This window comes from Cavia porcellus, unplaced genomic scaffold, assembly GCF_034190915.1.
Source record: "Cavia porcellus strain 051 isolate PalLab524CR breed Dunkin Hartley unplaced genomic scaffold, mCavPor4.1 scaffold_28, whole genome shotgun sequence".
Lineage (NCBI taxonomy): Eukaryota > Metazoa > Chordata > Mammalia > Rodentia > Caviidae > Cavia > Cavia porcellus.
In genome coordinates this window covers 46,940,924-46,953,859 of record NW_026947511.1, presented here as the reverse complement: position 1 = coordinate 46,953,859, position 12,936 = coordinate 46,940,924, and the positions used below count along the sequence as shown (strand labels likewise).

The 12,936-nt window shown below is 55.6% G+C and overlaps 1 protein-coding gene across 2 annotated transcripts; it reads right to left on the bottom strand.

Annotated features, from left to right (window-relative positions):
• Nucleotides 1–221: 221 nt before the first annotated feature.
• LOC100728900 (ubiquinol-cytochrome c reductase complex assembly factor 2) lies at nucleotides 222–11,152 on the bottom strand. Of its 2 annotated transcripts, none has more exons than XM_003473914.5 (4): nucleotides 10,956–11,152; nucleotides 3,766–3,840; nucleotides 2,926–2,995; nucleotides 222–407 (listed from the first exon to the last, which is right to left on the bottom strand). In XM_003473914.5, exons 1-4 carry the CDS (start codon nucleotides 11,091–11,093, stop codon nucleotides 280–282), a joined length of 411 nt encoding a protein of 136 aa, XP_003473962.1. In that variant the 5' UTR covers nucleotides 11,094–11,152; the 3' UTR covers nucleotides 222–279. The 2 variants fall into 2 exon arrangements, with proteins under 2 accessions (XP_003473962.1, XP_063095122.1); XM_063239052.1 differs by lacking the exon at nucleotides 222–407 and adding an exon at nucleotides 1,340–1,656.
• Nucleotides 11,153–12,936: the final 1,784 nt, after the last annotated feature.

The following is a 12,936-nucleotide window of genomic DNA, read 5'->3' as shown; positions in this document are numbered from 1 at the left end:
TGCCCACAGCTCTCAGTTTGCAACAGGACGTCCTTCCCAGACTTCCAGTAGCTCTTAGGTTTCTCTTAGCCACTCCTGGGACAACAGGAGCCTGAGAGGCCTTGCAGGCCGCAGACCCCTGGCCGGTGGCCCCTCACAGGCCGGGCTGCTGGCGGTGGCCAGTGCTCACATGCATCCCTGTGCGGGTTGAGACGCCCTCCTGGCATGGGTACACAGCGAGGTTAGGGAGCCAGCGGTTTTATTGACAGGAGCAATACTGACAGGTACAAGACCCCACACTCAGGCCTGCGGGCGAGACAAGACCCGAGCCCAGGCCTTCTGCTTCTCCTCAGGACTCTTGGGGGTGAACCTCTCCTGCAGTTTCTTCCACAGGCCTTTGTTCATGTCCTGAAACTCTTCCAGGGTGTCTGCATGGGAGACAGAGACACACTCAGGTCTGAAACCTGACGGCATGGCCAGCCCTCGGGGCCCCTCAGCACGAGCCCCGTGGGTTCTGCACGGTGCTTGCTGGGGAAGGAATCGGGGCCCCAGCCTCTGGAAGGCAGGTCCGCAGGGTAGAGTGGAAGTGACAGTTTGAGGTGACGGGGCACAGCACCAGTGTCACCTCCCCTCCTCACCTTTACCATCGAAGCAGGGCCTGTTTCTTGTCCCCCTGCTCTGTTCAAAAGGGCGAAGAAATGGCACTGAGGTGTCAGCTATGTAACCCACGTCGTGGGCACTGGCCTGGGTACCTTCCCCACAGGCCTGGAAACTGGGGTGAGGAGGGCAAGCGGCTCTCTCAGGTCGGACAGCCAGACAGTGGGGTGCCTGGGATTTTAACCTGGACAGGGCAGGTCCCCAGCATGTGTGCAGCCCAGTGTGCAGGAGAGGAGGTGGACTTGGGCCGGAGCCCCCACCCATTGTTTCCCCAGGGACAGGCAGGCAAACTGCTCTCGGCCCCTGAGCCTGGCTCCTCACCTGCAAAGTGAGGACAGAAACAGACTAGAGGAACACAAGGATTGCTGGCCCCTGCTGGAAAGTCGGCCATCCTCACTGTGACAGCCGGGCTGGGACAGCACCAGCAGGCTAGTCCAGCACCCCCTTGACTGATACACACACCCACACACATACCCCAGCACAAAAACACACACACACCCGTAGGCGGGGGCCCAGACCTCCACGCCAACAGATGTGAGCGGGGAATGCGGGCATCTCCAGGTGTCACTGCAGGTGTGTGTGGGGTCTCTTCCCCAGCAGAGTAACTCTGGTCTAAAATCTCTCCAAGGCTAAGGTTCCCTGATATCTAAGGATGCTCATACTGTTTAGTTTTCAGAGTCTGCGTATGTATCTGTTAAAGAAATTTATAGACAAAAAAAAAGTATTTATTTTTAACCGAAAGAGTGGCTTTTCATTATCCTCTGGCATTCTTGGTCAGAGTCTCCGGACTACACCGACATGCTCTGCACAGCCCTCAGCCCGAGCATGGCCTCTGTCCTGGGACTTTTCTGAAAGTCCAGGTTCCCAAATGGGGAACAAAATGTGAACAGTGGGGGGTCCTGCACTGGGAGATCTCTTCAGGGCCTCTCAGGAGCCCAGCCCAACGCTGGACACCCTGATGACCGAGGCCCTCGCACCCTTCCAACTCTCTCTGCAAGGTGGGGCAGGTCTTTGCTTGCCCTGTCAGAGAAAACACTTGGTAAGCTTTCGTCACACAGCTGCAGCGTAAATACGAGGCCTGCTGCGAAAACAAATTATCAGTGAGCTTCCCGAGCTGACCTCGGGGCAGAAGGAGCAGCAGCGGCACTTCCTGGCTTCCTGCCGGCCCTCGGAGGCTTCCCGGGCAGATGCCCGCCTCTGCAGCTCACCTCCGCTCCGAGTGCAAGTGCAGGCCTGGCTTGCACTCCCTGAGCCCCTCACCAAGGCAATGTGCCTAGGTTCTGGTGATGACAAGACCCAGGGACTTGGGAGCTGAAAATATAAAGCCCCCATGAAGGGGCTGGGGATTGAGCTCAGCGGCATAAGCGCCTGCCTTGCAAGCGCATGGTCATGATTCGATCCCCAGTACCGATTTAAAAAGAAAGAAACTAAAAAAAAAAAGCCCCCATGAAGCCATTCTGCCTGGACCAGCACCTCTGCCCCGGAATTCCTGTGACACACGGCAGGCGATGGCACCAGGCTTCAATCTGCTTGGAAGGGACAGAGTGTTCCAGAAGGTCAGCTCTCTAAAACTGAGCTGGTGAAAGCTCCCAGAGAACAGGAAAGAGGCACTTCCACAGTGCCTGCCCGCGCACAGTCCAGGGCCATGCCCCGCAGGAAAGCTTGGCCTATTTCTGTACACGGCATCCTTGGCAGTAAAAACAGCGATTTCCAGTGCCTGCCTACTTCACCCCTGGCCCCCCTGCCTGCGTCCCCCAGCAGGACAATGTATCTGGAAGAGTAGAGGGGGCTCGGCAGGGCAGGGGCTCCCTCTCTTGCCACCAGGGGTCTACCCGTGACTCTAAAGCATGTCTGGTGAGGCCCCATCTCACCCGTACGCTGCGTCCCCTGGGCCTGATAACGCACAGGCGGATATCCCATCCCCGTTTGCTGAAAGGCTTTTTGTTTTAATTAAAACCCTCATTGCTTGTAAAGCCCCCCCGGGACCATAAAAATAAAATTATTTTCCTTCCATCCTGATTTCAATGACTTTCATTTGGCAAATATGTGGTCCTTGTCCCCCACTGCCCAGCGTTGAATTTCAAAGCCGTAAGGATGGATTTCCTTTTAAATAATGCCTCCGACTTTCCCTACATTCTACAGCTCAGGAGCCTGAGCCCCAGAGCTTCTGGGTTCCCTCTGGGCGAGGCCCTGCAGCATGCAAGCCTTCTCACTGGATGATTCCCTTTGGCCTCTGCAGCTCAAGTCCTCCGCGAAACAACCCACAAGGCACCGCTGCACTCTCCGTACCTGTGGACAGGATCAGCTTGTACTCCTCCAAGGACAGGCCGCTAAAGCTGGTGTCTCTGGGCCGGGGGTACTGGCAAGGAGCAGGAGAGAGGAGGGAGGGGAGATTAGCTCCGCAGCCCCTCGTGCTGCGGTCCAGGGGCGAGGTGGCCGGGCGAGGTGGCGGGCAGCGCCACCTTGAGGCCAAGGCCAGGCCTTGCAAGAACCAGCCAGGAGCAAGGCAGCTCCTGGTCTGAGCGCCCCCAATTCCTGGGGGAAGGCGGACCCCCACACAGGCCTGGCGGGTTGTGCGTGTTGTGCCTCTGCACGTCTGATCGGCTCCCCGGAGAGGCCTGCACTACTGCTCTCCGGCTGCGCTCTAAGCCGAGAGGATTCTGGAGAAATCCCTCTGGCCTGTAAGCTTTTCCACCTGGCAATGTCTATTTGCAGTGACTGAACGTATTTTTCAAGCCTGGAAAAACCACACTAAGTGGAATTTGACAGACATCAGGTCAAGGCTGAGGAAGAGCACAGCTCTGTCGGATGGGGCTTTCCCGGCCGGCCCATCCCCTCGGAGCTGGACAGCACTGGCCTCCTGAGGTGGGGGATGGGGAGAGGGCGTGAGACCCCACCGGCCAGAGGCTCCCAGGAGCACAGACTGGCATGCCCAGGACTGTCTCTGGCCCTTGTTCAGAATTTCTAGTAGCTTCTACTTAGGTGACCTAACAGTCTCTACCAGGTACCTTTATTGGCACGGCTGAAATTGATGGTTACATCTGAAAGCAGCAAAACAGTTCCATATAACACACTGCTTAATCAGCGTTTCACCCCCCTCCCGCCGCCCACCCAACGCAGCCCACTCACCTTGTGTTTGTAGTAGTTTGAATGGAGTCGTGCTAAGCTCTCATACATCTGATCGCAGGCCTCGGGCTCTGCAACCTGAAAGACAAAGAGCCCGGAGCACTGAGCAGGGTGGCCCCGCACCCGAGCGCAAGGGCTCACGGGAAGCAGCCTTCAGCATGCACCGTGCCCACTTGGTAGGCAGCGAGCCTGGCCTCTGGCACCCGCTTCCACAAGTCACCAGCAGGAAACCTGATCAATCAGCCAGCAAACAAGCATAGGCTGAGCCTCGGTGACTTGTGAACCACCAAGCCGAATGTGGTGGGAGGCACTTTGCTAAAACACTAAGCCCGCTGTCCCAGGTTTGATTCTCAGAACCCAAAATCAAACAAAACCAGAAAGCTCGAAGGCTGGGGCCCACACCCTCAGGGGGCAGGGGCAGGGGGAGCCCCAGGGCCGAGGGCGAGGTACAAGAGCCTGGCTGAGAAAAAGCGCTCGGAGTTAAACCTGCAGCACGAAATGTGCCAAGTAAAGATCTTCTGGTGAAAGGCAGAGAGGAGACAGTTGGGAGTCGGGGCTCACTGAAACTCCAGGAAGGAGAGAAGGGAGGAGGAGGTGGGGCTTCAGTGAGACCAGACCCGGGGAGGGCAACAGAGACGCAGGGGTGCCCGGCAGGAGGCAGACCCTGGATCACTCACAGGGCCTGCGACTTCGAGGGGGAAGTGATAGGTCCTCTGGGCCATGACCCACACAGGTGCATCTGGCCTGCCCACTCTGCTCTCTACAGTTCCTTTTATGGTTCTTCCTGAGACAGGATTTCACTGTGCATTTCAGGCTGGCCTTGAACTCACTCTGTAGCCCAGGCCGGCTTTGAACTCGCATTGATCCTCCTGCCTCAGCCTCACCTTCATGCCAGGCAGTTTCTTATTTTTAGACCAAGAATTCTGAAAGCCTCCAGAACAAAACTTTCCCTTTTATATTTCTTCCCAGAATTCAAATCATTTTTTCCCCCAACTGGTGTCCTTTCTTGAAGACAGCAGGAGTGAAATTCATCTACCTTTGAGCGTGGGTCAGGGGCCCTTACCTCCACCCCGCCCAGGTCTAGCCTGTGTGCCCTCTGGGAGACACCCAGGAAGAGATCACAGGTGTGGCCCGTGGGGAGGCTGGGCCTTCAAGGACACTGGCACAGAGGCCACAGGGTGTCATTTTTACATCACACCCAACCCCTGTCACCAGGAGCCTGTGTGTGCACCTGGGGGCCAGCATGTCCATGGCTGTGGGGACAGTGGCAGTCAAGGGCCCACGGGGAAGCCTGGCACCACCACTTCCTGGCTCCGGGTAGTTAGCAAGTCACCCTACCGCCTTCTGCCCTCAGACCCAGGCTGCAAACCCCACCTGCTGCGGTACCACCCTCCAGATGTTTCCCTTCAGACCCACTGGGAGGCAGCGGCCCTCACCTCACTTCAGGGTGCGTCCCCTGCATGCTGACTGTCCCCACCCAGGGGTGGCTGCTGCATCCGTGCAACCCCGACAGGATGCAGGACCCTTACAGCAGGCACCGGTGTCTGACCCCAGGCCCTTATAATCCGGGACAGGTCCTCAGCCCTCCTCTGCCAAGCGCTGCCATTTCTAACACACAGGCCAACTCGACCTCCCTTTTGAAAAGGAGGATAATAACAGCCCTGTTCTGGGGGAGGCGATGATACACAGGCTGCTCTGAAAGCCAGGCCCGGAGCACAGGCTTAGTGTCGCTGTGATCATTCGCAGCCAACAGCCACTGCGGCAAGGGCACAATCCGACCACAAGAACTCAACTGGGACTGCCCTGGTGGCTCGAAGGCAGCCAGGAGAGCCAGAATGGGCACAGGGACATGGAGGCAGGGGGCACTGAGCCCAGGCCCCGGGAGCTGGCATGTCAGCGTGGCTGTGCTGAGATGGGAGTGGTCCTCTGTGGCTGGGCTGGCCCAGGCCAGCCCCGGCCATGTCCTGACTGAGCACCTAGGCAAGACATCCCCAGCTGCCTGGCCACTACCCTGGCTCCTGCCACCTCGGCTGGTCAAAGCCAGGCTCCCATGGGCTCTGCGCCTGTGCACGTCCTGCCCAGCACTCTCAATGGAGGAGTCCCAGGCAGTCCTAGGTTCGCAGTAGCGGAAAACCAAGCCAAGCCCAAACCCAACCTCTATTTACTACTTAAAGACCTTCGGCAAAGACACCTGTCTAACTCTGTGAGCCTCGCTGTGCACCCACGTTGCACTCTATTCGGACTCTACCACAAACACTGGATTCCGAAATACACGTTTCTGATGAAGCGTATTATGCATTTGGTGAACCAGTTTTGTATCCATGCTTTAAATTACCGGGCTCTGCATTCACATCTAATGAGACCACAGACATCTGAGAGCTGATGGTGGAACCGGGCTTGGAAGCGGCAGCAGCAGGGACGTGATGAAAAACCCCGCACGGCTCCTGAATGTGAGTGAAATAGATGTCGGCTGACAGAGCGTCCTTTACAGCTCTGTTTTGGCCCCCTTTGCCTTTCCCCTGCTCAGCCGTCAGGAAGTTTCTCTTTGCTGTATTAAACTTTCATACACACAAATCTACATCAGGGCCGCAGGCACCGATTTCGATTTTCAAAATTGAATTTTGAGTGGTGACAGCAACTGGCAGTGGCCTTTATTCTAGTCACATAAAGGGAGGCATAAGCACTTTTGGGAAAGGGTGTCACAAATTGCTTTGCTAATTAAGGTAGAGCTGGATTTGGTCCAGGAGAATCCCTGAAAAAAAAGGTATTCACGACTCGGTAATCAACTGCTGAAATGAGTTCATCCCATTAGGCAGCATCTGCCTCTTAGCTGAACTGGGGAGCTTTCTCCAGCACCTGCCATGGACAGCGTGTTCCATGAGGGGCTGGGGGGACACGAGGACCTGGCCCCAGCCCTAGAGAAGCTGGTGATCAAGCCAAAGAGACTGGGCACAGATACTCAGAGGAGCTGTCTGTGCCCTCTAACACGGGGCCTCAGTGCGATGTGGGGGTGAAGGCACACAGGGTGGCCCTGGGAGGCAGGGCTTCAAGAGCCTGGGACACAGTAAGGTTTGCCAGTAAGGTTTGCTGAGCTGCGTCTGGGGCCCTCAGGTCTCCAAGGTTACGGATCACCTGTGTGCTAGGCACGGTCACACCGAGGCGGGGACTGCATCTGAAACCAGTGTGGATGACTTAATGCAATTCTGGGGATATAACTCAGCGCTCCCAGAGTTCAACTGCCAGTATGAAAAGACCAGACAAGACCCCGCTCCGGCACTATAAGCAATGAGGAGACAATGAGGGCACCTTTGCTGAGGCCTCACCTGGACCTGCATGGGCCACCGAGGCTGGGCTGGACATGCAGCTGGATCTTGGATGCCAAGGACCACAGGGTACCAAAGGCTCCCGAGGCTGCCCCCTGCTGTCCAGCAGGCAACCTAAAACTCTCCGGGAACATGGTGACCACCACAAGGGCCCCTACGAGGTGCACCTGTGGCTGACCATGCACGGGTCAGCGCGGCCCTCAGGCGAGCACTACTGTGTTTTGCTGCAGTTTCACTAGGGACTGGGAAAGCCCACCGAGAAGCATCTGCACTCCCTTCTTGCTGCTCCAGGCCACTCCGCTAGCAGTAGGCTCTAGAGTACAGCTGCAAAGGGTGACTGCTTCTCAGGCCGTGCCTCACAACCTGGGCTCCTGGGGGCACAGGCTGGGCATGGGGCCAGGCTCACCCAGACGGCATCTCCTCGCCATCGTACGGTACACGCGAGGCTGCAGCTCCCCGCTGCACCGGGACGTAGGCCTCAGGCCTCTGGCAGACTGTGCACTCCCTGCACTCCGCGCTGAGAAACTGGAAGCATCGCTATGTTGCTAGCGCCCAAGGAAAGAGGGGCTTCTTTGGAAGGGGGCCAAAGATTTAACCTGGACATCACACAGCTGCCACAGCTCGAGCTGGGCAGGAAGAGGGGGGCTGGCAAAGTGCAAGGGCCTAACGAACCCATTAGGAGGCTCCATGCTCCTTCCCCGTGGTTAAGTCAACAATCGCAGTTGCCCTGCTGCCTTCCCCCATGTCGAGATTCTTTTCTGAGCTCTCAGTGCAGCAGGGAACGCAGGTTCTTCTCAGGAAACTACATTCAAAGGAGGCAAGACCGGTAAACACAACTCAAAATCCCGCACAATGGGGCCCAGGGGGCGAGAGGTGTTCCATGTGTTCCCATTCCCAGTGGGTTTGGGGTGGACCCTGAGACTCCCCAAAGGGCAACTGGAGGCGGAGGACGTGGAGGCGGCAGGTTCTGCGCTCTTCTGGAGCCTGAATTATTAATCTGCCTTCTCCTGAGCCTGCTTTTTTGAACTGGGGTCCCGCTAAGGGCTGGCTTTCTCTCCATCTGCCCCAGGGAGGCAGGACTCAGGGTGGACAGAGCAGGTGGGCACACACGGGGAGGTCCAAAATGGTTTGAGCAGGGAGGAAGGCGGGGGACAGGAACGAGAGGCCGTTCTGAAGAGCAGCCTGAGGAGACCAGGTCAGCCAGGGCCAGGGTGGCTCCGACTAAGTGAATTTTCCTGACTTTGCTTCCTTGCATGGAAAATGGGAACAGTCATGGCACCTCGCTCAGCTGCCCTAAGGATGAAGACCGGGCACACGAGAGAGCAGGGCTCAGGAAGCCAAGAGGCCAGAGGAGCCCTGCTAGCCCCTCTCCCCAAAAGGGGCAGCAACTCCCCATCCTGTTCTGGCTTCTTGGTGGCAAATGGCATCACCAAAGGGGGTGCTGACTGCTCACCCTGCCAGGCCTCACCCCACTGCTGCTGCCCAGTGATAAAGGATACAGTCCACCGTCTCTCAAGGTCTTTCTAAATGACCTGGGCTGCAGAGACTCCCAGGGCTGTTCTGGAGTCTGGCTGCATCCTCTGAAAACGATCAGGGAGTGATTTACTAGCCCAGGTGCTTCTGCAGGTCACATCAGATGAGGGATCAGGACAGTGGCCTTGAGTAATGTGCCCACTGCCATTGGCTCCAGTAGGATCGCATCCATCAGCTGCCCGGGGATGGTGGCACAGCCAAAACTTGCATCTGCAATGATGACTCAACCCATGTGGGCTCTCCCTGGGCAGGAGCTGTCTCCCCAGGGGATGACAAAGGGTGACAACTCCCAGAGAGAAAGCGCTACCCTCCTGGCTGGCGGCTCTGATGCTGGCAATCAAGTAGGTGACTGTCACACTCCTGCCTCACCTGGGCCTGACCGCCCACATAGAGGGACCCAGCCTGCTGGTGAGGACCGGCTTGTGTCCCTTTTCTGTTGTTTCTACTGTACCCGAAACACAGAAAGCACCTCATCAGGGCACCACCAGGCCACAGACACAGTCCTGACATGCCCTCACTTCGCTCCATCTAGTTCTGCTACATCCGCAACTACGTTCAAATGATCTGTCTCGTGAGCCATAACTGACTGCTTATGCAGCGACTCAGGCAGACACGTGCGGAGCGCTGTCCTATGCGCCAAGGACCACGCTAGACATTACGGTTGGGGGAGGAAAAATACACGGCATCATCTCTATTCGCAAAAAGCTCGCACTAAAAATAGGCACCAGCACAGCCCAGAAAGCCTATGAGTCTGCAGAACTGGGAGCAGATGAGATGCCTGCCTTCCAAATCTTCTCACTTCCTCCTGGTGAAGACCCTGAGGATAGGGCGGGCCCCCTGCAACGTCCTGGGCCACACTCCCATCAGCGTGCTCTCGCTCCATTAGGAGGGCCACTTTGGCTGTGTCGGGCTGAGCTGCAAGAGCCCCAGGCTCCTCCTTGGTCAGGTCTTGGCCAAGTATGGCAAGTCATTCCTTGGTTTTGTTTTTGGTTTTCACAAGTTACTTTCCCCACTGTGTGTACTCTCTCACTCAGTACTCACCTGGGCCCCAGGCTCTAACACCACACTGCTAGCCTGACATTTGGCTTGGAAATCAAACGGCATCTCAAGTTTAATGTGGGTAACATCACACTCACAATGTGCTTCCCATGCTCAGCTGGCCCGCATCTAGTCTTTCCCAGCTCAGGAAGTGTCATCCAGCTACTCCGGACAAAAACAATCCAGGTGCCATCTTCATCCTCTTTCCCTTTCCCCGCCTCCAACACAGAAGCAAACAATACAATCGGAATCTGGCTGCCTCCAGTGCCTGTGTACAATCCATCACCACACAGAACCAGAGTGACTTTTGAAAAAAGGCACCGAGGGCACACCAGTCCTCTTCATGGAATGCCATGTCCCTCCAGGGCACACTGCTGGCTCACACTCTCTTGAGGTCTCACCTCTGTGCCACTTCTTCAGAAACGCCTACCATAACCGCCACTTTTTATTATGCTACCCTACTTTACGGTCACCACAGTCTTTGTATGTCTATTGGTTTACTGTGTTCTGAACTAGAATGGAAACCCACACGAGCAGGACTTCCGTTCTAATTCACTGGTATCTCCCTGGCATCAAGCACGGTTCCTGGCATATGGCAGGTGCTCAATAACTATGTGGTCTATGAATGAATGAATCCCAGAGCCTCCACGCCAACCTAGAGACCAAGAAGGCCCATGACACACAGGAGCCTGGCAGGGGAACCCGCACCTGCAGCGCAGTTATAGTTCAGGAAGGGCGCAGAGACTTAGTGGGGACCAGCTCAGTCAATACAGACCCCAAGAGGGGTAACAGAGCAACTTGCTGGCAATAGCCGTGATGGGAGCTGTGGGTTTCAACCCTGTAAGTATCCAGAATCACGTGGGGAGCTTCTAAAAATGCTGATGCCCAGGCCCCACTCCCAAACATATTAGGTAAGGGCACCTGTTTTTTTTTTTTGTTTTCCTCTCTTTTTGAGCCACGGTCTCACTGTGCAGTTCACGCTGGCCTTGAGTTCACTTTGTTGCCCTGGCTGGTCTCCAACTAGCAATGATTCCCTTGTTTCAGCCTCCCGAGTGCTGGGATTACAGGCGTGCGTCACCCCGCCCGGCCTGGGCACCTGTATTTTTAAGAACTTTTGCGGTGATTGCAAGGTGCAGCCAGCTCAACAGTGGCAGCCGCAGCTCCCAGGCAAGATGAAGTCCGCGCACATGTGTGGCCAGAAAGACACGGGCGCGCATGCGCAGCCCCGCTGTTCCCCGGTCGCCGGCCCCGCCCCTGCCTCGTACTTTCCCTCTTCCCAGCCACCTCCCCGCCGGTCACCTGAGTGTTCTCTCCCTCCCGAAAGGCCTGTGCTACCCGCTGCCGCAGGTAAGCGCCCAAGTCCCGGCCCCGTTTGGTCTCGTCCACTGGCCACTCCTCACAGAGTTTAAGGAAACGGCGGTAGCGGCTGGCCGCCATTTTGGGCCCCAACTGTTCCGCCCTGGAGGCGGAGTTGGCATTTGGCGCATGCGCACTGAGGCGCACAATCTCCCCCCCTCCTCGCCCCCCCGGCGGGCATGCGCAGTTTCGCGGGTGTCGCACTGCTCGCCGGGCGGTGGCGCTGTTTGCCAGTTTTCTGTAAGCCGAGCTGACTAGGTCCTTTTCCTCCTGGAACTCCCAACTCTCAGGGGCCAGGCCCAAACGGAGTGCCCTAGGGAAAGCTTTGCATTTCTTTCAACGACTGAACAATTTCCAGACTAGAAAACCCTCCTGCGAGACCTAGAGTGCTTTGCATAAGCGAATTTGTTTGCATATAAATACAGATTGTTATTGGATGAAGATGAGTTTGCACTTAGGCATGTAGCACGCACACAGTGTCCAGCCCCTGTCTCCGGTACCTTTCAGTTCACCTGAAACTCCACCACGGGGGCTTCTTCCGAGCTTCTAGCTGTCATCCCTCTCTGCAGCCCCAACTGTGCGCATCTTTGCGCCCCACCCTCCAAGCCAAGTACTCTTCCCTGGAATGCAGGTTCCCTAACAGTAATGTCAACTGGGTTCCTTCACCCTGCCAAAACTTAGATTTTTTATGATGGCGAAATGCATATGAAATTCGTCTTAACCATTTTAAGTGCACAGTAATGTAAGTGTACATTAAATATGTTCACGATGTCTCTCAGACCTCACAGGCTTCCACCTCTGTGCCTCTTTGTCTTGTAAAACTGAAACTCTGCCCCTCATAATTTACTGTTTGCCAGCCCCTGGAAGCCACCTTTCTGTGTTGCGTCTCTGGAATTTTAACCTCTCATGGAAACGGAATCGTACACTGTCTTGTGACTAGGTTATTCCTCTTAGCAGAAGGTCCTCACGGGTTGTCTGTGCTGTAGCATATGTCAGAACCCTACCTCCCCTTTTGCATTTTAATTTTTTTAGCAGTTTGGTAGTTGCCATCCTAGTGGGTGTGAGGTTGTGTCTCCTTGTAGCTTTGATTTGCATTCTGTAATGGTTACTGGTATTGTGCATGATTTGCTGCGCTAAGGGGCTTCTTTGGAGAAGCCTCTAGTGATGTACTTTGTCCTTTTCTGTGTGTGGTGCTGGGGACTGAACCCAGGGCTTTCACACCGAGCTGCACTTCCTTTTTGACATTTTTTGAATTTTGAGACAGGGGCATTCTAAGTTGACTAATTTGCTCTGGCTAGATCCTCCTGCTTCAGCCTCCTACAGTGTTGGGATTTGGGGCATGGACCACCACACACTGCTTTCTTTGTCCATTTTTGAGCTGCATTTTTTGTGGCTGCTGGTTTTAAGTTTTCAGAGTTCTCTATTTATTCTGTACATTAAACCCTTATGATATATGTGATTTTCAAATATTCTGTCCCATTAAGACTTATTTTGCTAGCTCCCCTCTGAGATACTTCCAGCCACATCACCAATGTGGCCTGTTTTTTGTTTTCATACGATTGCCCCACCTGCCACCTAGATTTTCATAAAATCCTCAGCCCTTCTCTGCCTAACCATCCTGCCTTGAGTCAAGACCAGATTAGGGCTGGGGATTTAGCTCAGTGGCGTAAGTACCCACCTGGCAATTGTGAGGCTGTGAGTTGAACCACAACACCAAAAAGAGAAAATAGAAAGAGCAAACCGATAGCACTTCACCCTCCTCCCCCCTTTCCTGTTCCGCCTCCTTCCTTTGCAGAGGTGAATCCTGGAGACTCCTTTCTTCAGGGGTTGGCCGCCGTGTCCAGGGGTACACATAACACCGCAGAGGTGGAGGGGAAAGGCTTTTAGCTGAAGCACAGTCGTGGTCCCCACAGCGACACTTCAG